Source organism: Rattus norvegicus, chromosome 18 (assembly GCF_021556685.1).
Source record: "Rattus norvegicus strain SHRSP/BbbUtx chromosome 18, alternate assembly SHRSP_T2T, whole genome shotgun sequence".
NCBI lineage: Eukaryota > Metazoa > Chordata > Mammalia > Rodentia > Muridae > Rattus > Rattus norvegicus.
In genome coordinates this window covers 11,898,968-11,923,609 of record NC_141551.1, presented here as the reverse complement: position 1 = coordinate 11,923,609, position 24,642 = coordinate 11,898,968, and the positions used below count along the sequence as shown (strand labels likewise).

The following is a 24,642-nucleotide window of genomic DNA, read 5'->3' as shown; positions in this document are numbered from 1 at the left end:
TGTGGAATGTCCCTTGGCTATCAATTCAGTGTATGTTTCTAACCTTACAAACATTTTGCCAACACACGTGCAGATGGTTTGTATCTCAGAAATTTATGATGTAAGGCTGCCTCAAATTTGAATCCTAGAAGCACTGGAGAATGTAAAGTGTCTCAAACTAATGGACTTCTACACTTAATATAATATGGCAGGCACACACATACACACACACACACACACACACACACACACACACACACATTTACTAGCTAGTTTACCACAGCTCCTGAATATAAAACGTTTTTTGGTCTTTTCATAAAGGGAATATCAGAGGTTGTTGGAGCATATTTAGAAATTTCAGCATTCAGTTATTGTGTTCTGGGGATAGCAAATAAAATTAAATACAGGAGACTTAAATCCTTCAATTATTTCTTATATTAATTAATTGTATGCATGTGCCATGCCACACATGTGGAATGCAGAGGACAACCTGAGGGAATCGGGTCTGCCATTCTACCATGTCAGTCCTAGGATTCTGGTTTTCAAACCCATGTCATCAGGCTTGGTGACCAGCACCTTTGCCTGCTGAACCATCTTGCCAGGCTGTGTATGACTTGATTGCCATGAGAAATCACAGTGGTTCTCACACCAGTCGATGTCACTACGGAAAGTGAGGTGCCAAGAAGAATTTTGAGGTGAGCTCATGGATGCAAACCATGATTCAGCCAGAGCATCAAACAAACAAATGCAACCTCCCCGGAAAACAAAAAATACCCAAAAGAAACCAAACAAACAAGTCTAAGGGAACAGAGAGAAGCCAGCAGCCAAGGGTTGCAGTGAGGGGTTTGTATTTTTGATTTTTTTCAAGGACACCCCAAGGTGATCTAAGCTGCTGTGTCTTGCTAATGTGCATTATGTAAATTTCCATGGCTTAGCTAGCTAATGTGGTAGTCTTAGTTTTGTTTTTTATTCAGGCAATATTGAATTAGGGCAATTCTATTGTTCTGAAAGAACTAAATTAACCAGTGTCTTTGTGCCACGTTGCGTTTCACAGGGGAAAACTGTTATTTATTATTTTTTATTATTGTTGTTTTCTTGTCTGGTAGATGGACATATTTTACATGTTTTCTTTTTCTGAAACACAGGTAAGGTTTTCTGTCTTTACAAATGCAATCCATAAAATGATTACAAAAACAAGCAACAGAAGCAGGTACAAGATCATTTGGTTGTGTTTCTACATTTGTAACTCTTGAGTGTAGTGTTTTCTAAAACCCAATTCTAGTCTATCAGTCTTTTTTTTATTGTTGTTGCTAAGGAGAAATACCAAAGACTAAGTACTATAAGAAGAAAAGAAATTATTATCATTATTAATTAATATTAATTTAGTTTTGGAAACTGAAAAGTACAAGAATGGAAGAACCCATTGGTGTGGCTTCTGATGAGGCTAACGCCATCCCAGGGGTCATGTCATTTAGAAAAATACAAATCAAATAAAAGTCAGAGTCCAGGTTTGCTTATTTTATAATTTGGGAAACTAACCAGATCCCTTAAGAGCCCCAGGAACACTTCCTGAGGTCAGATCCAAGTGACAGGCAGTCTTGATGAAGTGTGGCCTTGGCTCTCACCACAGGCAGACAAAAATCAGCTAATCTCTTTCTCCTGGGGACTTCAGGCACTGTAAGAGCAGAGCATTAAATATTAGTGCTTGAGGTTAAGCAGAGGTCTTAGAATCCAATCTCCCTTCTCTCCCTTCCCTGTGACCTTTGTTTCAGTGATAGCTCAGACCTGCCAAAGACAGGCGATCATTCCATCCCCCACTCCAGAGCCAGTAAAGACTTCAAATGCCAGCCAGTTTTCAACATTGCCTGCATGTGTGAGGGTGAAAATTGTTGGTGGCTGAATGCTACTGCTTAAAAATGACCATCCCATACGTCGGAACTCACCAAGCTGTTGTTCAGTAGTTGTTCTTATGAGCAGAATGTTATCTTAGTGAGTCCTCTACTTACTATATGTATAGCTGACATCAAGCTTGCAATATTTTCTCAGAAAAGAAATGCACCTTGAATTTTGAGGGTGTTCTGGATAGTTTATCAGTGCTCTTGCATTTTCCTCATGCTGTCTACAACAGCAGGACACTCGTCTGTCACATCCATGTGAAGCACAGTGAGAATTGCTCACACTTGTGATTTGTGAAGTAACTATACAGACACACGTTCTATTGTGACTTTCCCCAGAACAAGTTCTCTTTGGGGGGGAAAAGGGACTGATAACATACATAGGTCAAGAGACTATGACAAGAATGTTACGTGAATATTTTCCCTCATGTTATGATAGTATAAGATCCCCAGAAAGTGGTACTTAGCCATCTACAGACAGCTTTTGAAAGATGATGTTAGAGGAAAAGAAATTTAGAAATATTTATGGTCATGGACTAGTTTGTCAAATACAATACAGTAGTGTTAGAACTGATGCCTGAAAAGTGATCTTTGTTAGCCTGGGTCTGGAAGATGGGCAAATGTAAACATCCTTTACTTTGTGTTGACCCAGTATAGCTGCTTTTGTGATGACATATCTGATGGGTCACCTTTAGCACTGAAGATAAACATCCTGTGCCCTCATTAAAGCTGATTTATGCATGGCAACCAAGAACTAGCCAGGTTATTATTAAGTTATTTGGTAAGTGTTAGAAATTATGGAGGGTAAATGTTAGTTTCCTGAGAGTTGTTAATACCATGAGGATGATGCTAGTTTGCACCCTAAAATCACAATGCACCCTAACTGAGGTGCACTGTTGATTTTCTTTGTATGTAGGATGTATTCCAAACACATGCACAGAAGAGCTTGGCTTCTGGTTCTGTGTTAATCAAAGTCTACCACTTACACGGCCACTACACACTTATCCTGAAAACGCCTCTGAATTCCTGATATTGACAGAGGCACATGTGTTATAATCACTTAGACGTCACTCTGGCTTGATCAAGGCCACTGGCTGTGCCCTTCCTTTGGCAAAGCTGTACTAGGTACATTGTTCACAATGATACATTATCTCCGTAGCTGGACAGCTCATAAAGAGGATTTGGGCAACTCAGTTTGGGGAAGAAATCCAGGAATAAGAAAATCTAAAAGTAGGTATGACTTTTGGATTGTATTTCTTGGCTAATATGGGAACTTGTCGATTTCTAGGCCTCTGGTCTACTGAGTTAGAATCTGGGGTGAGACAAAGAATTACTTTGTTCTATGCTTCCCAGATAATTCTGGGTTTGCTGGCTGGAGTTAAGACCTGTTGACTCATGGGTCATCGACACAGCTTCATGGGTAAACGTGCTTACCTCCAAGCCTGACAAGTTGAGTTTCGTCTTGTGGTGTGTTGAATGAGAATGTCCCCCATAGGATCAGGCATTTGAACATTTGACCCTCAGCTGATGACACTGGGGAGGTAGTACAGCTTTACTGGAGGAATGATGTTACTGGGGTGGCCTTCTAGAGTTCATAGTCTTCTTCTTCCAGATTGATCTGTGTGCTTCACCCTCAGGCTTGAGGATGTGATCGCTCAGATCCCTGCTCTCGTTGTCTACTGACATGCCTGTCTCCAGAGGGAAGTCTCCCTCTGTGACTGTGAGCCTAAGTAAAATTGCTCTTCCACAAGTTTCTCTTGGTCATGGCATTTATCAGAGCAACTGAAGTACATCTTCAGGATCTCCATGGTACAAGATGAGAACACATTCTTGAAGTTGCCTTCTGACCTCCTCAAATATACCATGCATATGTGTGCCTCTCCCTGTATGCCTACACAGAAAGTAAATAATGTATGGTGAAAGCATTTTAAAGCAACCAGGGATTCAGAGTCATTATCTTATTCTATGGATGACCCAGAGAAAAAGGATGTTACGTAAATATGAACCATAGTTTTTATTAAAAAATATTATTTATTTATTTTGTGTATGTGTGTTATGTGTGTTAGCATTCTTGTGTGCACTATAGTGTACATGTGAGACATAAGATAACTTGTGGGAGTTGGTTCTGTTTTTCCTCTCTTTACTGTATGATCCCTGCTGGATTGAACGTAGGTCCCCAACCTTGGTTAATTAGTATCTGAGTCATCTCGCTAGTGTGAGGACATTTTTCTAATGTAATTTAATGTCTTTTTAATGGAGGCAGGGTGAATTAGCCATTAACATTTATTTTTATATGAAAGGGTTTCTTCCTTTCCCCTTTATTCTATCTCGTTGATGATATCATTACTGCTAATTTATAAACATGCACAACTTACTTAGAAAAAAGCACAAATGGCATCTCTAAGGAGCTTGACCTTCTATCTTCCCTCCCATGCTAATCAATGATGTGGAACCAGGTTCCCATCACCAGGTAGCTTTATAGTTGCTTCATATGTTATGGGGGATTATATTACTTTTAGAGAACACTATATTCTTATCTCAGCCCATTCACATTGCTAAAAACGCATCTAAGGCTATTTAGCTCATGCACAACAGGGATTTGCTGCTTATATCTCTGACAGCTTAGAGGTCCAAGACCACAACATTGGCAGATTCTGTGTGTTGAAAGCTCATTTTCTGTCCTACAGATGACACTTTCTTGCTGTTTGCTTTTGTGGTGGAAGAGTCAATGAGCTTCTTTGAGCCTGTCTTTGTTAGAGTAAAAATCTCATACATGGAAGCCATGTACTATGTCGATCATTTCTTGAAGGTCCCACGCCTGATATTGTCACCTTGGGTTTAGGATTATATAAGTTACTTTTTTTACGGCTGTAGTAAAATGTCTGGCAAGAGGTAGCTGAGGAGATAAAAGGTTTAATTCAGCTTACAGTTGAGGGGACACTGTCTATCACAGGGAGGAAGTCATGGCAACAGGTACTTGATGTGGCTCTTACATGTCGTCCAAAATCAAGAAGTGGAGAGAAGAATACTTGTGCTCAGCTGTCTTTCTCCTTCATGTTCAGTCCTGGACTCCTCTATATTCCAGTCTGTAGAATGGGGAAGCCCATAGTTATGGTGGCTCCTGCAATCTCAACTAATTTGCCGTAGGTAATCTTTCCTCACATGCTTAGAGGCTTGTCTTCTGGGTGATTTTAAAACCTGTCAAGTTGACAGTCAATATGAAATCTCACAAAGGTTTCACGGTACTGGTTTGGAGGCAGATAGACAATCAGATGGCATCGATTCTGAACTACAACTGCAAACTGAAACTACCAGGTACACTCACTGGATGCATAAGGCTGAGGGTCACTACAAATGTGGTCCAATTTACAAATGTGAGCTTACTTAAAACAGTGTGAGGTTTCTATGCATGTCTAATTTTTTAAAATTAGAGTTTCAGGGCCCTAGAGCTTGAACTTTGCTTGTGTTTTTGTTTTGAGACAAGCTCTCACTATGTAGCTTTGGCTGACTTGAAACTTGCTAAATACACCAGGCTGGCCTTGAACTTTTAGGAATCACCTGCTTTTACCTCCCAGGTGCTGAGATTGCAGTGTGAGCCAACACCCCTGGCTTCAAGGATCTTTAGATGACATTATCAAAAGACTGGAATGGTCTGGAAAGGTGGTGCAGCAGTGAAGAATGCTCACCTGGAAACCAGGAGGGCTGGAGTTTGGATGTGTACATCTACGTAGCGCACTTAGAGAACCACAATTCCTGTAACTGTACTTGTGCCCTCTACTGGCCTCTGTAAGCAATGGCGTATGGACCCACTGCATACACACCCACGCAGACTCACAAGCATATAAATAAAAATGTAAAAGACAAGAATTTGACTTGAAACAAACAAACAAAAAATTGGACATACTTTTTTCCTAGTTCGAATGTAGACTTCCTTAAGATGTATGATACCTTCTTTGTGTTGCATGCGCGTTTGGTCAGAGGCATGTTCCTTGAGAGGCGGGATTGTTCCCCAATTCTTACTCTGCGTCCTATTTTTATTTGGCTTCCTGGAACCGGGCAGGGTTAAATGCATGGGCTCTGCCATCTTTTCCTGAAAGTCCCCGATGCCTTCACTGGTTGTCATTATCAGGTCTGCAGTGCTGCTGTCACAGTGTATTCGTATTTTGAAAGCCTATCCTAAATTGTGCATTCCACTCTATTGACAGTTGTTAGATTAGATCCTTGTCTGCAGTTAAGTATGCTATGCCAGGGTGACAGCAGGGTGATGTGACATTTCCACCTGGTTCCACCAGTGCCACTCACCTGCTCCGGTTTTTCTGAGAGAGTTATTGAATTACTCCTAATTACAAATTTCTTCTTCTATTTTTCCAGGAGATTAAATTAGATCTATTTATGTAGCAAAGCTCGGAGATGTTAGATCCTCCTCTGAGCAGTAATTCTTTTCAACTTTCTAGTATGTCTAACCTTTAACCTATTTTATGTTTGTCAAGCTCTATGGCACCAGGTGTAGATGTGCTGTTTTCCTACACATTAACATACTTTGAATGAAAGTAACTAAATGTAGGTTTTATTTCTTATTTTTATTCTCACTCATGGAATCCTTCCTGACAGTTTTCACCTGCTATCTGAGATTTTCTTTGCTTTTAACCTGTTCGTGGCTGTCCTGACACGTAAAGCACTTCATGTGTCTCCCGAGAATCTTGTCTCTTGTCCTTGCAGGCTTCACAGGACAGTCTTTCCAGGGAAGGCAGGCTCCAGGCTTTCTGTGAATTGCATTCTCCCTGTGAAATGTTCCTCCAGGCTCATGTTTGTCCTTTTCTTTGTATTGGAAGCAGCTCATTGTGAGGGCAATGAAGTCCCAGCTCCAACTGTAGATGTTGCATACAGGACTTAATCTGTTAACTGGTCGTGTGGAATAATGCTATCCGTGCCTGAGAACCGTAAAGTTCATAGCTTCTTTGCAAAGGCTGACCTCTTCTTGCCCTAAGAACCAAGAGGGCAGTCTAAAAATTACATATCCATCATGAGTAGAGCAAAGATGGAGGATTAGTTTGACATATATCATTGTAGAGGAAATATTTCTTCTCTTTTATTGCAGTAAACGTGTGGAAAGCTTTAGAAGTTTTTTTTTAAATAAAATTTATCTCATTATTTAGGTAGTTTTAAAGATATTGTTTTTACGTTTTTATTTTAAATATCCTCCAAAAGTATGTATGTTAAAGGCCCATTTCCTAGATGGTGATGTGACTGGCAGGTGATACAGCCTATAGGGAGTGGGTCTAGTTTATCTAGGGAGTGGCCTGGGAGGGCGCACTGAGTACCTGCACACCTGTATACCTGGGTGCCTGTCGATTTCTATCTCTTTGTTTTTGGACCACAGTGCGGTGAGCAGACTCTACCACTGTGTCTGTCATGATGCTTTGCTTGGTCACAAGCCAAGCAACAGGACCAAGTAACCATGGCCTGAAGCCTCTGAAACTATTAGCTAAGAGTGACCTTTCCTCTCCTTTTTCCATATATAAAAGCTGTCTTCAGAAACACCAAAAGAGGGCATCAGATCCTATTACAGATGGTTGTGAGCCACTGTGTAGTTGCTGGGAATTGAACTCAGGACCTCTGGAAGAGCTGTCAGTGCCCTTCAGCCCTGAGCCATCTCTCCAGCCCCTCCTTTTTAAAATTTAACTTTTTATTGATTCTTTGTGCATTTCACACGATGCATTCCAATCCCACTTCTCTCCTTGTCCCTCCATACCCACCTTCTACCCTTGCAACCTCCCCTGCAAAAGAAAAAATTCTTGTGTGGAAGTTGTAGTGTTTTACAGTGTGTCCCATACCATACCCTTTTGTCCACCATTCTTGCCTTGCATGTGCTCATTGCAGTAAGCCATTGGTCTTCATTGCAGTAAGCCATTGGTCTTCATTGCAGTAAGCCATTGGTCTTCATTGCAGTAAGCCATTGGTCTTCATTGCAGTAAGCCATTGGTCTTCATTGCAGTAAGCCATTGGTCTTCATTGCAGTAAGCCATTGGTCTTCATTGCAGTAAGCCATTGGTCTTCATTGCAGTAAGCCATTGGTCTTCATTGCAGTAAGCCATTGGTCTTCATTGCAGTAAGCCATTGGTCTTCATTGCAGTAAGCCATTGGTCTTCATTGCACTAAGCCATTGGTCTTCATTGCACTAAGCCATTGGTCTTCATTGCACTAAGCCATTGGTCTTCATTGCAGTAAGCAATTGGTCTTCATTGCACTAAGCCATTGGTCTTCATTGCACTAAGCCATTGGTCTTCATTGCACTAAGCCATTGGTCTGGTTTGAGGCTTCTGCTATACTATTAATACCAGATCCCCACCAGGACTTCTCTCGTATATTCTGTTGTTGCCCTGTGTCATGGAGATCCTGCATCTTTGGATGTGTAAGGCTAGCCTCTTCTTATACTCCAGTAACTCAACAATGTGGTAGAGGTCGGGGTGGGTCAACTCAGAACCCTACATCTCAGCCTGGGTTAGCCCACCAGCTCTCCTGAGCAGAGCAAGCTCTACCACGCTGCCCTGCTAGCACATCTAATGTCACAGGCAGCAAAAGGCAGGGCCAGTTCTTCCACCCTCAGGACCCCAGGGCCAGCTCTCCTATTTGCCTCAGGTGTGGTAGGGGAGAGGGAGAGGGAATCTCTTCCTCCCTCACCCTTACCATCAGCCAGCAGGTAAGTGGCAGGGCCAGCTCTCTCATGCTTTATTTGAATTCAGCCATCAAGTACATGGCCAGAAAGTGGCATCTTTAAAGGCATGCACCACACTTGGCATTTCCATATATTTTGATCAATGTAATGTTCTTATTCTTCTTAACTTTTTCTCAAGCCAATTTCCAATGAGATTTAAGTTTTCCTGGCTGACCTGGACTGTGTCCTCATGGTCTTCTCAGACATTTTTCTGGGAATCTCATAAGACTAAAGCTCTGTTTATAATAAAGGCAATTCTCTTGCAGCCCCAGAGTCTAGGGTTTTACCACACCAGTTATAAAAACATCTAATGCTGGTCAGGAAATACTCTACAACTTTCCAAAACCATTTTTTTTTCATTTCCTCCTGAAACCAAGGCTTCCCAGCAGACCTTTGACATACAACCTCAAAAGCCACCAACATCAGTGCCTCTAGAGATACTGAACCTCAACTCTTCCTTGAGAAGTCCCCACATACTGCTAAATCCTGACTGTCCGTTGAGAAACCTCCATGGTATCTCTTACTCTTTTATGAGCACTTCTCCTTCTGTTAGCCCCCATTTTGAAATCTGTTGAAAAGTCTTCCGTTGAACTCCAACTCTGCTCTACTCTGGCTTATCCCAAAATTCCTTGCTGAGGCAACACCAAGACTCATGGCTTTTTTTGGATGGAGAGCTCAGAAAAGCACTGCTAGGCACTGCAGGATCTAACTTGGAAGCGTGTTTCTGCTCCTGCCAGTGCTGACATCATTGTGGGTTTGCCCAAAATCTATATATGGCATTGCCCAGCATCTATAAGAAGCACTGTCCAGCATCTATAAGAAACACTGTCCAGCATCTATAAGAAGCGTTGTTGGTGAATTTTCTCAATGGCTCTTCAGCTGCTCTGCTCTGCTCTGCTGTTTGCTTGCATGTCTTTGTCTTCTGCCCAGAGAGTCATAGTGTTTAACGAGTGCCACTGACACCAGAGAGAGAAATCCCCTTAGGGCTATCTATACCCTATTTCTGAGGCAAATGAAACAGTACACAGATTGTCCTCAAGACCTTTTAGATACTCCAAGACACTCCTTCACAGGACCTAGTGCAAAACTGCTTTTGTTATGCTAAATAGGCAAAATGAACCCCTGGAATTATATGCTAGGTAACTATGTCCGCATAGTGCTGTGTTAGCTTTGGTCAGAGAAGCTTCTCTTTGTAGTGGTCAGTGGTGACTGCAGAGATTCAAAACTGGTCAAAGGACTGGTAATGGAACTGTTGGATCCTTAGTCATAAGCAGGATACCTGTATCACTCCCTTCAAGGCTCGGGGAACATCACACCACAGAAGAGGTGGGAAGAATGGAGGAGAAGGAGGAGTGGGTGGCAGGGAATGGTATAAAACAGTGACTTCCAGACATGACAGCCACTGCACTCTTGAACTCATAGCAGCTATAATTACAGTGACAAGATCTGGAAAAGATTGGGCCTGTCAACAGTCTGTCATGGAAGGGGGAGGGGCATGTGAGGTCCCTTCCATCACCCCCCCCAATACAAGAGGATTTATATATACTTAATAGTTGATGGGAGGGGTAGAGATAATTTCTTCAGTTGCACAGTCATCAGTAAAGGGCCCACACTCCTGTAAACAGACCTCACCTAAGCTCATAGTGCCAATCCTAATGAAAAACACACTGGGACAACACACACACACACACACACACACACACACACACACACACACACACACATGCTCATACATAAGCACACTCACACATATACATTCAAACCCACACACACATTCACACACTCATACACATATACACTCATACTTATTCATATACATGCACACACATAATCATACATACACACTCACACACACACACTCTCTCACATGCACATACTCACGGATACACACTCATTCACACACACAGTCTCACACACAGTCACACATTCTCACACACATTCATATACACACACTCACACACATACACTCTCACACACTCACTCAGCACACTCATGCACACTCAGCACACTCTCACACTCACACCACCATGAAAGTAGAAAGGAAGGGCTGGAGAGATGGCTCAGTGGTTAAGAGCACCGACTGCTCTTCCAGAGGTCCTGAGTTCAAATCCCAGCAACCATATGGTGGCTCACAACCATCTGTAATGGGATCCGATGCCCTCTTCTGGTGTGTCTGAAGACAGCTACAGTGTACTTATATATAATGAATAAATAAATCTTTAAAAAAAGACAGTAGAAAGGAAGTAGAGGAGAAGGAGATTAGTGAGGATGGGATTGGGGCTAGAGAGGGTAATGGGAGGAGGGTTAAATACGATTGAAAAACACACACACACACACATATATCATAATGAACCCCATTATTATTTTAATTAGTATAGTGAAAGACATAAAAACTGAAACTAAACAGATAAGGAAAGACTATGGCAACTCTTGAAATTGCAGCGAAAGTATCCTTTATTATGAGGTGCCCCCCAGTCTGTCGGGCCAGGGGCAGGATACTGTGGTTTCAACATAAAACGCCTTCCATAGATTTGCCAATGGCACAGGTCAGAGAGGCAAAGGAAAGTTGGAGGCATTGTTCCTTGCTCATACCCACAGCATCCTGAGATTCCTTTTCTCCTTAGCGAGCTCATTTTGGACAAAGCCTGATCATTGATTTTTGTCACAGAAAGCAACTTGAACATGAACCAGTGAGAAGCAGAACAGAAGTTTATTGAAAGATGGCTTTTAATAGATTTAAGAACATCAGTTCCCAGACAGAGATACTGAGGGAAAGAACAAGGCACAGCAGAGACGATGGGTATGGGCTTCTCGAGGACAGATTACACCATGGTTTTTACAGTGGCGATAGGCAGGATTTGGGTTGATTATGAAGTTATTGTCTTAAATGGTTGCTAAGGAATTTCAATGGGATCCTGGGGTAGTTCCTGAGGACCACCTCATAGGCTTACAGTTGCTGAGGTGAAAGTATAGATGACAGGGATGCAGGATCTAGGGCACCTTCACTGTCTGCCATGCTAATACTCTCATTTATGAGGTTCCCAGAAAATGCCAGGGGCTGAAGGGACGATGTGCAACACGATTAAGCCTAACTCCTGCTTTATTGCTGTTTTAGCATTCTCATTACAGAAATACATCTGTAAATAGGAAACACTGTCTCTGAAGAAGTTTAAAAGGCAAACCCTATTACTATTTTCATCCATATGTCTCCTCTGTGGTGTCTCTAGGAGACATTTGGAAGAGGAGGTCGGCCAGTAACACAGAATAAGCAGAAGCTAAGAGGAGAATGAAAATGTATGTAAATATTGTGACAGCAAAATTGTCGTCTCCCTGAGTATGGAATTAAAATTATAACTGGATTCAATAAATCTTAATTATTTCTTCTAATCTAAAATCTCTCCAAGCTTTTAATTCTAGAAAGACAGTAGAGGCATGCCAATCAGTTTATGGTTAGAAACACAACTATTCAGAAATTACCAACTGTCTTAAAATAGTCAACAGATGATGAAGCAAGGAACTAGCAGCCGAACCATCCCCAAACGTTTATGGTAGAAAGAAATCACCTTTGCTTCGAACACTGCGAAAGGTGGTTATGAGAATTTAAAGTGCTTGGGGAACTGTGTAAAAATATAAGTTAAGGTAAGTACATTTTGGTCAGAGTGTTTATGCAAATACAACTAAAACGGAGGGGATATAGAGAATCAAACAATAAATTACTCAGTGTTTCAAAGTACTCGGTGCATGGTAGGTTGATCTACTCAAGCTTCATCCTAACACCAAATGAGATCTGGAGGTAGAAGGCAGATTGAGTTTTGGTGATTGTAGTGTGGAAAGCCACATTATAAACATCCGAGAGCTATGTGCAGTGGATCCTATAAATACCAGAACTATCCCAAGGGTTAGGGCTTATTAAACACATGGGAAAGTGTGCTAAGGACTTGAGTGTTTACTTGGATTTCCAATGTCTTTCCAAAGGAGACTATAATGTTTTAAAGGTTCTATTAAAGTTATGTAAGGCATATTGGTTGTCAACCAAATCTTGGCGTGAATTCAGAAGTAAATATAACTGAAAACATCCATTCAATATAGAAGTGTGGTTTTTAAAGATGCATGATTAAAATTCTGTCCACCTATTACACTGTACATGGAGGTAAACAGCATACAACAGACATTTTGGGAGTTATATGTCAAAATCAGCTGAGTGTCATTTGATTTATGCTCAACAATAAAGCATTTGTGACATATTGACTCCCTCTTCACAAATCCAGATGTTGCATCTTGCTTTCTTTTCTTTTCTTTTTTTTTTCTTCTTTTCGGAGCTGGGGACTGAACCCAGGGCCATGCGCTCTACCACTGAGCTAAATCCCCAACCCCTTGCTTTATTTTCAAAACACATATGAATAACATTATGGTAGTATTTACTTCTTCCTTTGCTTGTGTTGCTTTGAGATTCAACCTGGTTTATGAATCACAAACTTTGCTATTTATTTGTGAAAGGATTTCATCTCTCTCCTATATGTGTGGAATAACACTCGTAGTTCAGATTGCAGCACGGTAAGAGAGGAGCAAAATCCTGCCTAAAGGGTATTGGTGAGCAACTGCCTTTCGGTGATACGATGATGTGTTTTTACAAAACAGCACTGTAAAATGCAGGACTAAACAGGGCACATCGTACAGTCTGGGAAGAAATAGTTTGGTCGGAAGTTAACTATACCAGGAAGAAGGAAGACAAGCTCTTCGTTCAAAGTTTTATTTTCCCAGGTCTTATATAACTGATGAATGATGATCACATTTATTAAAGATCGTCATATTACCACTTGTTAGGCAATGAAAAAAGTATTTGGGATTCATCAGACATCTAAGCAAAGATATAGCAAGGTTATAGCACACTAAGGCAAAAGTACACTTTCCTTTGGATGAAGGAATGAAAAAAGAAAGAAGGAAAACTATATTAATTATTTCTATCTGTTCAAACTTCCAAACCTAGGCATCTTCAAGTATATTTCAACAAATACCTTTTGAGTTATCTCCAAAAGCAAAAGAAACCAGTAGGCGAAAAATCAAAAACCAAACCATATCCTCAATGCATTACCCTAAATTTTCGAGCACAATAAAAGAAGGACTCCTTTGAGTGACTTTATTTATACCTCTGCATTTTGGCTTGCTACATGTTAGCAAAACTTTACATGTTCTATACAGTTAAAATTTGACATATTGTGGCCTTTAATATCCACTGTATCCACTCATATAGAACAAAGTAGCTCTTGCTGGAGCAACCAATTGCTCCTAGGTCTTTGATAAATGCTGTGATTCTGTGACACCCTGAGAAATGGATGGTAAGGTGATGAATATATCTTTAAAAGTTGTATACAATTCACAACTCAGGGATAGTATTTTCCCCATTCTTATATGCCATATAAACACAGCATTTTACTTTAGCCTATTTTAATGGTGAATTTGAAAACAAGAAAAGATTCCACTACCCTGCATTAATAAATGTACCTGTTTCTTAGAAAGCTTCGATTCTTCTGAGAGGTTGTAAACCAGGGAACACCAATTGGCAAACATACAGAAACAACACATCATAAATAGCACATTACTAAATTTCGAAGCTAGAAAAATATATCACACTATAACTTGTAAACTGTCTTTAAGTCAGAATGCTTAGAAGCCAAGAGATTATTAACAAAGCAAAATGAGAAACTTCCAAGTTGTGTGGATGACACATTTTAGGTAAGGAAAGGACTTGTCTAGTAGCCTAGTATCTACATCACTTTTTCCTAAAGTAACACCACTTCTGGTAAAGGGTCATGGTTAATCACTTCCAAATGACATCAGAGAGTCATTCAAAGGATGACACTAATTTCAACTTCATTAAATCATATAGTTTTCCTTTACTGAACAATTATTTTCTAACATTTCCCACTGAAGACAGTTTTCATGTTCTAAAAACAGCCCCCCCCCCCAGATCCCCTTGAAAAATTGCCCCAATGCTTAGCCATACTGCGAGCTTCTTCCCAACAGCTCAACTTAGGTACATTATCTTAACTATGGGTTTATTCACTAAAGAGCTGCACAGGAACGGGTATGACTTACTGAAGAGATAATACTGTCTTGTCTGTACTTGGGAGGAGAGTTAACACTTGTGAGGGCAGCCATGCCATTTACAACTTTCCCCTGAACCACAGTGGTATAGGCAAAAATGATTACGATACCCTTCTCCACCCAGTAAGCACTGTTCCTCAAGTCATACATAGGAAACACATGGGAGCCAGGAAAGTCCCCGACTCCACAGGAGACTTAACTAAAACCACATCTTGAGATCCAGGCTCAGTCTGTGCCAAATGAGACTCACTGTATTGTTCCTGTCTATGGGCTTTCCTCCTAGAACATACTTATAAATCTGGAAAGGATTCCATCTAATGGAGCTTAGGTGTGGCCACAGTAAGAATAACTGGTATGTTATATACATAACCATGTAGCTAGAAATCTATTAACCTTAGCCTGAATCTGTGGGAGGGCTTTTTAATTTGTATTACCTGTGAAACAGACAAGACACGTGCGAAGGAAATGTCAGATTTTCCTCACCTGTGTGAGCTCAAGCTACACATTGAAACAGTTTTGGTTAATTTCTGAACAGCGAGAAGAATTCTTCCAATCGCCACTTAAAGCCAGTGCATTTATGTAGCCACATTTTATTTATTCAACATGCTGGTGATACCCTACAGGGCACACATTAAAAAACACAGACAACCCTGTAGATCACATAGCCACAGATAAGATTGTACCTCAAGTTCACTGTCATTATTTCCTTAGTGCTAATATAAGAAAAAAATTACCACTGCTAGGGAGCACTCTTCTCCACGGTGATGTTACCGTGTGTTACTGTCACTGTGGTTCTTCCTTACTCCACAGTCTCCTATAGCCTGCTCTGCATCGTAAATTGCACTCTTAGATTTGGAGGGCAGGAGTTGGATGTAAATCACAGAGACAGTGGTGAACTGTATTCTGGGATCATGACTACTTGGTATATTGCACTGTACTGTACTTTGTGATTCGACTTCGAGCCATGCTAGGGGAGGCAGATCCAACTGCCTGGCTAAAGTGATGGTCAGAGGAACTCCTCATGTGGCCAATAGTGGCTGTCCCTCCCATGCTCATCCCGGTGCCACCATCACCTACTCCACCAGCACTCATGGTGCCTATGCCTCCAACCCCACCTATTCCAGCGGTGCCCGTAACTCCACTTACACCGGCACCAGAAACCACTCTCTCTGTCACAATCACGTTGTGGGCACTTGATAACTCAGGGGGCATGCTCAGGTTGCCTATCATGCCAGAAGTTGGTTGGATCACTCTTTCTGTCACAACTACATTTGAGGTCTCTAGAGGGTTAGGAATGGTTAGGGAGGTGGGTAGACTTGAGCCTGGTGCTATTACCCTTTCTGTCACTATAACATTTGATCCATCTCTCAAGTCGGGTATCTCTAACATCCCATGCAAATCAGCACCAGAGATGGGGCCCACCACCCTCTCTGTCACCACCACATTTGAAGCCTGTCGGTTATCATGAAAGTGGACAGAGGGTTTCAGAGTGCCAGAGGTGGTATAGGACTCCCTCACAGTGACATTACCATAGCCCAGAGGATCAGGAATTTGCATAGGATGCTGTATGCCAGGGCCAGAGGGGTAGGTGTTCTCAGAAATTACTGTGGTAGTGCCAAAATGTGGGGAGATGGGTGGGTGTCCACTAGCAAGGGGCTCTGTACGCTGGGGGCAAATTGGTTCAGTGCTCTGAGGAGGCCAAGAAGGATCGGGATCTGGGTATGAGTCTATTTCTTTTCCTAGGCTGATATCGGCCAACTTCTTAAACTTGGGCCCCAAGGTATCAAGGAAGCTTTCATCCAGATCTTCCCCGATGAAGCTGCAGCAGCCCACAGAGCCTGTAGGGGACCCCGCGCCTTCGATGTCATAGATGAGCAAACAGTCATTGGAAGGACGTCCTTCATCTTCATCCGCGTACGCATAGGCCTTCTAATTTGTACAGAACAAAGAACATTAAACAAAGAGTAACAAGGTCCCTTTTATGATTAGATGAATGTTTCTAAATTCCGATATTTACTAGAATTGCTTTAAAAGTTATTTCATAGATGCTTGAAAGAGTTCAGTTCGAAGTTATTTTAGTTATAGTTCTAATACATGTTGCTCTTTAAACGAGTGAACTTGCTTAAATAGTGCACTTTGAAAACAAAATCATATATGAAAATCCATACACAATCTATCTTATCATAATTTAGGAGGGAAATAAAAGTAATGTGAACAAAAGAGCTGATGGGAGGAACTATTTTTGCTCTGAAAGGGAAATTTAGAGTTGACGGGTGGGTTCACTAACATTGTATTTTCTTTCATTGAGGCAAGTTGGTTGGGGTTTTGATTTTTTTTTTTTTTTTTTTGGCAAGACAGAACAATTTGATCCTGTATTCAGGTTTTTCACTTGTCAGTATCATGTAAAGAATTTATGTGTTTGAAATTAAAATGAAAACATAATTCATAATTAACATGAAAACATAACACATTCCTAGCAATGATAAAATGTATGAACTGTGTTTGAAAAACAACATAACAAAGTAGGGGATAAACTTGTTTCTATTCTGAATGAAGGAATTAACTGCTAAAGCTTCAGAGAGGTGGGGATATCTGAACTGACTCTGGAAGGGTGCCTAGAAATGTGCAGGGAGAGCAGAAGCAATGGGGAACAACAGCCAAGCAAACAAACAAATCATAACTCAACATTTCAGAGTGGATCAAAACAATCAGAGGCCCGAGGCGAGCGGTCTCCTGTGGGCAAGGCAAGCAGGTTGGTGCTGAGGGGAAGATGGAGCTGTTAAGGTGGCGCCTGAATCATAAAATTTGGACTTCAAATTATAAACAAAATAGAGCCGTTGGCAGTGTTTAACCGGGAGAGTAAAATGCTCAGGGCAGAGCTTCAAACACATTAACCAACAAACAAGGACAGTTGAGCACGAAGAGGAGACCACTGGCCAGGCCCTTGGGAACTGGTGAGACCTCCGCATGAGGTGGATGCAGAGAAAAGCATGTGCTAAAAGCCTTACCTGGCAGAAGTAACTTTCCATGAAATTCATATTGAGGCCCCCATCTCTACATTCTCTCATTGAATTTCTTCTTAATGTTCCTGAGTATTCTTGGCATATCTCAGGTGCAGCTGATGTTTTAACTCCATCCACCAGTTCAAATCCTGTAGTTCTTTCTCCTCCTCCCAGATCTTGCATTTCTCTGCCACAATATTCATTTGTATAAACTCCTACAAACGGTGAACCCATCAAATTTAATTTTTTCTAGTGTGGTTAAGCTAAATTATCATGTATAAATTTTTTGACTCAAGTATGCATTGTGAGCAGAGAAGAGATGGATATGATGCACAGAGGAGGGATCATGAAAGTGTTAATTTCAAACCAGTGTTAATAGACAAAGTAATATTAACCATCTCGATAATTTTAGTCATCTGTTAAAAGACTTTTCTATATGATGTGCCAAAGAAGTGCAGAGAGATAATAAAAATCTGTGGGCTGAATAGTTGGATCTCAAATTGAGTCAGGTAGCTCCAATTCTAAAAATTAAATAATAGTATCAGCATACTTCTGATGTGTTCCTGGATGCCCGTGGCGTCCTGTAGAAGGCATAGGAGCCACTGAATTTCAGACAGAGGGCATAGCTACGATGAGAAAAACAGGTTGCTGGATTTATCTTGGGTGTACTTGGCTATGAAAGGGGGCGAGGAGGAGCATGCAAGATGCAGAGGTAGTGAAATAAAATGGTAATGAATTTAAATGTGGTGAACAGAAGCAGGGTTCACAGGAGGGCAGGTGCGCATGGCACAGCGCTCTAATTTGAGTCTGATGCCCTTGGTGCTACTTTAGGGTTTGTGTGAAACTTCATAGACTTAAGGAGAGAATCGATGCATAGATAATATTGGTGGTTTGATGAGCTGATGGGTCTCAGGAACCAACAGCAGAAGGGGTGGTAGGGTGGGGTGGTGGGATGTGACTCAGTGAATTTCTGTTTTCTGCATGGGGAAATATTGGCACCACTAACAAGAATAGGCACATCAGGAAGAAAAATGGGATCAGGGATCTGTTGCACAAAAGAAAGACAGATTATTGAATGCAATTCTACAAGATAGAAACATTTCTATGTCTGGTGCATTTTTAGACTCTTTAAAGTAGAGAAGTAATGCTGTCGGGGCTGGATGGCTCAGTGGTTAAAGTGCTTGCTGTACTTGCAGAAAACATGGGTTCAGCTCCCAGCATCCACATAACAGCTTACGACTGTGCGTAACTACAGCTCCAGACCATTTGATGCTATCTTATGGCCTCCAAGGGCAACACACACACACACACACACACACACACACACACACACACACACTCACACACACACACACATTGTGCACAGATATACAAGGAGACAAACACTCATATACACAAAATAAAAAGCAAATAATTAAAAAAAAGAAACAATTGCTAAAAAGACTAAGAGAAAACTGAGGAAATAAGTAACGTTTACTTTTTAAAAAGTAAAACAGTAAGACTGTTTCTACTGACAGAAGAATAAGTTATTTTCATTTATTTTTTTTATTACAGCAGTAGCTTCCTGGCTTCTGCTTGAGAGTTAGTCTAGATATTTGGTTCAAGATAATTGTAGATACCTTGTCTTAAGATTAAGCAAAGAACTCCCCTGTGTGTGTACAACCTTAGCTTTGAGAGGTTTTGAAAGTGTTTTGTCTATTTGCTTTCAGTTTAAGAATTTAAACAAATGTTTTACAGGTCAACGGTTATACTTATGCTAAGAAAGGACATATTTTTCTCTGTAAAATGTGTTGCTAGTGTTAAAAACACTGATTGAACAAACTGTGGGATAAGATTCTCTACACACAAACACTCATATACATACACACATGCACATACACACACACACATGCACATATACAGTACTTCATCTGTTAGATTATTCATGATGGTATTTTGGTACTCCTATTTATAGAAGCCTAATTAATCATCTTTCTTATGATCAAAGGAGATTTTAAAATATATAGCATGTGGGCCAGAGAGATGGCTCAGCTATTAAAGGATAGATAGGCTGACAACCAAAATTAAAATATCTAGCATGGGGCTGGAGAGATGGCTCAGCGGTTAAGAGCACTGACTGCTCTTCTAGAGGTCCTGAGTTCAAATCCCAGCAACCACATGGTGGCTCACAACCATCTGTAATGGGATCCGATGCCCTCTCCCGGTGTGACTGAAGACAGTTACAGTGAACTCATATACACAAAATAAATACATCTTAAAAATATTAAAAAAAATCTAGCATGCCAGATCAATTAACGTAGGCTTTCCTTTACCATTCGTTTAATTTAAAAATATGTCATTGGAAAAGGAAACACATTATAAAAACACATTTAAAGACCAACCCCTCCCCCACAACCCTTCCCCAAACCCAGAAAAACAAAAACCCTAAGCAGTAAGATGCCCAACCAGAGAAAACAAATCCCATCTTAGTCCCTTGAGTTGCTGGAAAGTGGTCTTTTTCTTACCTGAGTTGTCAATACATTCTATAATATTGGCATTACCAGGTGGCATTTGTGGCACACAGATGGTGGTTATACCCTAGAAGACAAGAGACAACATTTTCTCATTTAATGAGTCTTTCCTTCCTCTACTTGTATATTTTTATTCTAAAATTATCACAGAATCCCTTTTTTTTCTTTTTTTCAGAGCTGGGGACCGAACCCAGGGCCTTGCGCTTGCTACGCAAGCGCTTTACCACTGAGCTAAATCCCCAGCCCTTCGAATCTCATTTTTAAGCCTTGCCTGGTGATCTCTACTGCGTTTTGAGGTACATTTGAATCCTCTTTCTTTCTTCACTAGCTGCCCAAGAACCGCGAATTGTGTAGAATAAATAATTTCTATCACTGTAGGGCACGCCCGGAGATGGGATTTTGTTGAAATCTCATTCTTAGACTTAGCACTTACATCATGGGGTTCAGGCTGTGGCCCTTCTACGGCCCAAGTGTGAATTGCTCCATCAGAACATTCTGGAACAGGTTCGAATCCAGCTCCACCACCAGGGGCTCCTCCACAATCACAGCAGATCAACAAGAATGGAACCACTGAAGGAGAGAGAGGTAAGGGGTTAGTGGTGCACCATGTTGAAAGAAAACACTCTGATTTTCAATGGTCCAATGAGGTTCCTGAGCTGTCTGAATTTAAAGTCGCTATTACCGGAACAATGAATTAATAGTGGTTGGATCCCCAAATAACCATGATCTTGGAAACCCTAGACTGCCGTGAATTTTAATTTGCTTTACAGTATTGAGATCATATGTAAAATCATACAATTAAAATAGGTGATTTCCCCCCCCATCATCACTCAGGAAACGGCAGAGACTAAAGATAGGCATCAGCTCTGATCCTTTGCACTGCATTTACTTTCCCATTTGCACCCAGTCTCTTTCTCTATTTCAAGGGAAAATCTCACTCAACTGTCAGTTATTCTTAGGAAGGTTATTATTTTCCCCTACAGAGACATCTGTCTTCAGACATATTCTCACATAAAGGCATTCATACTTTAGCAATGTCTTTTTCTTTCTGTTTGAGTTTTTCGTTTATTTACTATTGTCATAGGATCTTGCTAGATAATTCTGAATGAAAAGATAGAAAAAAAAAGGATGTGTATTAATTGAAGGAAAAACTAAAGCAGAGAAGGTGGGGCGGGTGGGGGGCGGGGGGAGACAGAAAAAAGAAAAGGCAAAGAACCTGACTAGCTTTGCTGATTTTTGGGAAATCTGTAAGGTGGAGAGAAGAAATGAAATGTAAAGCTATTGACCCAAAGGCTTGTATACAACACTGAAAACCGTTATTAGCCACACTATCCGATTGTGGGCATTGATATCAGGGACACCTAAACTGAAAGTTAGCTGTTGTTTATGGCGATTATCAGCAGCTCTTTGGCGTTTAGTTTGCTTTAGTAAAGCAAAGAATTGACTACAAAACGTAGAGGACTATCTCTGTTCTCATGTAGTCCACACGTTTGCTAGCATTCGGGCATCTTTTGGTTTAATTTGATGAAAAGACTCCATTTCAAACTCATTATTTTTCTCATAGGACTTTCCCCGGTTCTTCTTTCTGTTTGTTATGAGCCAACATGGATGAATTCCTGTTATTTAACACTTCTTTTTGAAGTGTATTTCAAATTCTAGAGAAAGTGCTCCATTTTAAACTGTGTTCTCCCTGTGCCCAAATTTCTTTGTGGTTTACATGGATCTGTGTTGAGGAAATGTTCCCAGAGGTGAGTTCCTTAAAGTCAGAGAAAACCTAGCGAAGAAGTAGTCAGTCACTCATTAAGACGGACGAGGAGGGGCTGGCCAGGTGGCTAAGCACGGTCTCAGGGGTGAAGAGACTGTTCCCAGCATCTGCAAAGTGGCTCTCAGCCATCCATAGCTACAGTTCCAAGGAATTCGTGGGCCAGGCCCACGTGCTTTTGTTTACATTTATGTAGGCAAAAAAAACGTATACACATAAAATAAAAATAAATATATTTAAACAGAAAGAAATGAAGGTAGAAAAATATTTTAAAATTTTGTGTGAGTTCTTTCAATGTACATTTTGTGGTTAATTATTTTAATTATGTGAAGCTTGCTTTACCACCAATACTTTATGATTCTATATTTGAAAACGGCAACCGCCCAACTGCTTGGATGATAGGTGTGTGCCACCACGCTCAGCTGCAACTGTCAATGTTTATATTAACTTAACGACAGTGTGTAGGCTTCAAGATATTACCCCCCCATTCCATTCCAGTTTCTGTCATAATTTAGGGCAATATTAAATTCCACCAGGAACATCCACTGGACTCTATATTTCTGTTTCTGTCCACGACTAAGGCTACTGTAGTGGCCCCAGATGTAGCATAGCCTTCACTCGTGGGGCCTTTCCTCCCCTAGTGGTGTTGTGAAGTAAGCAAGACCAAGAGCAAAACTCAGAACAACCGGTTAGGTAATCCTTGCAAGACATACACTGTTAAGTTGAACACCTAAACGGTTTGATTTCTTTTGCTGTATTTTTTGGGAGACGCATGTCAAAAGAAATACTGGAATACTTACATCCTAAGACTAAAAACCCCATGATGAGCAGACCGATGCCGGCAGGACCAAGGTGAACGTTGTCTTCGTCGGCTTGGTAAGTGTCAGTATTGTCAATATCCCTTGTTAATGTGGTGCGTTGCGGTTCCTCAGTGGAAGTGTCTTTATATCCATTAGTCACTTGGCCACCACCATCTCCACCGCCGCCATCACCACCGCTGCCACTGCCACCGCCACCGCCACCGTCACCACCACCGCCACCGTCACCACCACCGCCACCGCCACCGCCACCACCACCACCTGTTTCCCAGCCAGTGCCATCAAGTTCAATGATGATTGTTCCAGTGCAGGTCCTCTGAAGGGAATCTGTAACAAGGTTCACAGTGGAAGAAACTACTGTCTGTACACAGCCTAGCAATTAACAGATTACAAGTGTCCACCATGCCCAGCAGCTTGTGGGGGTTCTAGAAACTCCCATCCTTGTGGGGGTTCTAGAAACTCCCATCCTTGGAAAGCAATTGCTTCACCGATTCATCTACCTCCTTTGCCCTTCTACTCAGTTTTTAAGCCAATCAGGGATTGTATTATTATAACCAACCTTAACATTATTACTGACAAAACTGTTTACTGGATAGTTTATAGTGTTGCCAGTTACATATTCTATCTAGGTTGAAAAGTGTAAAAGTACAGAAAGATGTGAAACAAAACCAGAAGCTAACCCATAGGTTCAGTACCTAATAGATACCCTTCTAGATTCCTTCAATACCAGTTGCCCTTAGTGATAAGGCCTGTGTTGTTGTACATTGATACATTGATACAATCTTATGGTTCATTCTAGTTCCAGTGGGACTTGAGATTTTACATTAAATTGTGTGCACTTTTTCATGCCATAGTACACCTTTAATTAACATAGTTTCTGTTGGGTACGTGATTTTATAGCGAATGGGCTATAGTTTCCGTCCTTAGTTACCTGCTTTCAATAGAACTGGTAAGGACACAGGTGTTATCATCTCTGTTCAGCCCTCCATATTTAGTGCTTTCCCAACGATCATTGTTACTGATTATCAGATAGGAATAAAGAAACGAGCTGAGTTTGTTTTGTGCTATTCTATAGATATGAGTCTTACTTTCACTGACAGAGCCCTAGAGCCTAGCAGGATGACTAGCATTATTTAGTTAAGACTCAGTAAATACTCTGTGAATAAAGGAAATGAAATCCCTGGAGATGTGCAGCAGACATGGTTCGAAGTCTGGTTATCTGACCTTAAAGGTCATTTAATGATGTTCATGCTATTTTTACATGTCTCGCTATTTTCTTTCCTTTTTTAAAAAAACATTTATCAGCATATATTGTTATTTCCCCATTGTGCAGAAGACTGGAGTGTAGATGGGTGAGGTGGCTTCTCTAGGATCCAATAAGCAGTAAATGATGAGACAGGTCAGTTTGAGTATCCAGTGCTCAGTTCAACAGGACAACTTCTATTGAAAAGGGGCTTTTCAAATTCACTTGTATTCTGATCACAGCTCCTTCTTCCCTGCTCTACCCTTACAAATCCTTTCCCATGTTGTCCCTTCCCCTTCTCCTCACAGGGATCTAGAAAAGAGGTTTTCTTTTTACAATAAAAATTTTAAATTGTCTAAGAATATTTATACTTGGCTTCCTCTGGAAGTTAAATTGATTTCTTACCATCTATTGATAGCATTGTTCCTTCATATCTCCCATTAAGCCTTTGGTATTGTTCCATAGTAACTCTGTTTCTTAAAGTTATTATGCCTGTTTTTGAGTCAACAACCAGCAGGCCCTCTGGGTTGTTTCCCATTACGTATCTGTATTTAAAAGAATACAGCAAAAATCAAAGCTCTCTTTCAAATCATGACATTGTAAAATTACATTT

General features: G+C 40.9%; 1 protein-coding gene across 1 annotated transcript in view; it reads right to left on the bottom strand.

Annotated features, from left to right (window-relative positions):
- Positions 1-13,323: 13,323 nt before the first annotated feature.
- Dsg1 (desmoglein 1) overlaps positions 13,324-24,642 on the bottom strand; it is a 30,826-nt gene continuing 19,507 nt past the window's right edge. Inside the window, 6 exon segments of the mRNA NM_001432427.1 lie at positions 13,324-16,623; positions 17,703-17,911; positions 20,201-20,273; positions 20,640-20,776; positions 22,769-23,113; positions 24,435-24,574. Coding sequence (NP_001419356.1) covers positions 15,610-16,623; positions 17,703-17,911; positions 20,201-20,273; positions 20,640-20,776; positions 22,769-23,113; positions 24,435-24,574 — 1,918 coding nt within the window. The 3' untranslated portion in view covers positions 13,324-15,609.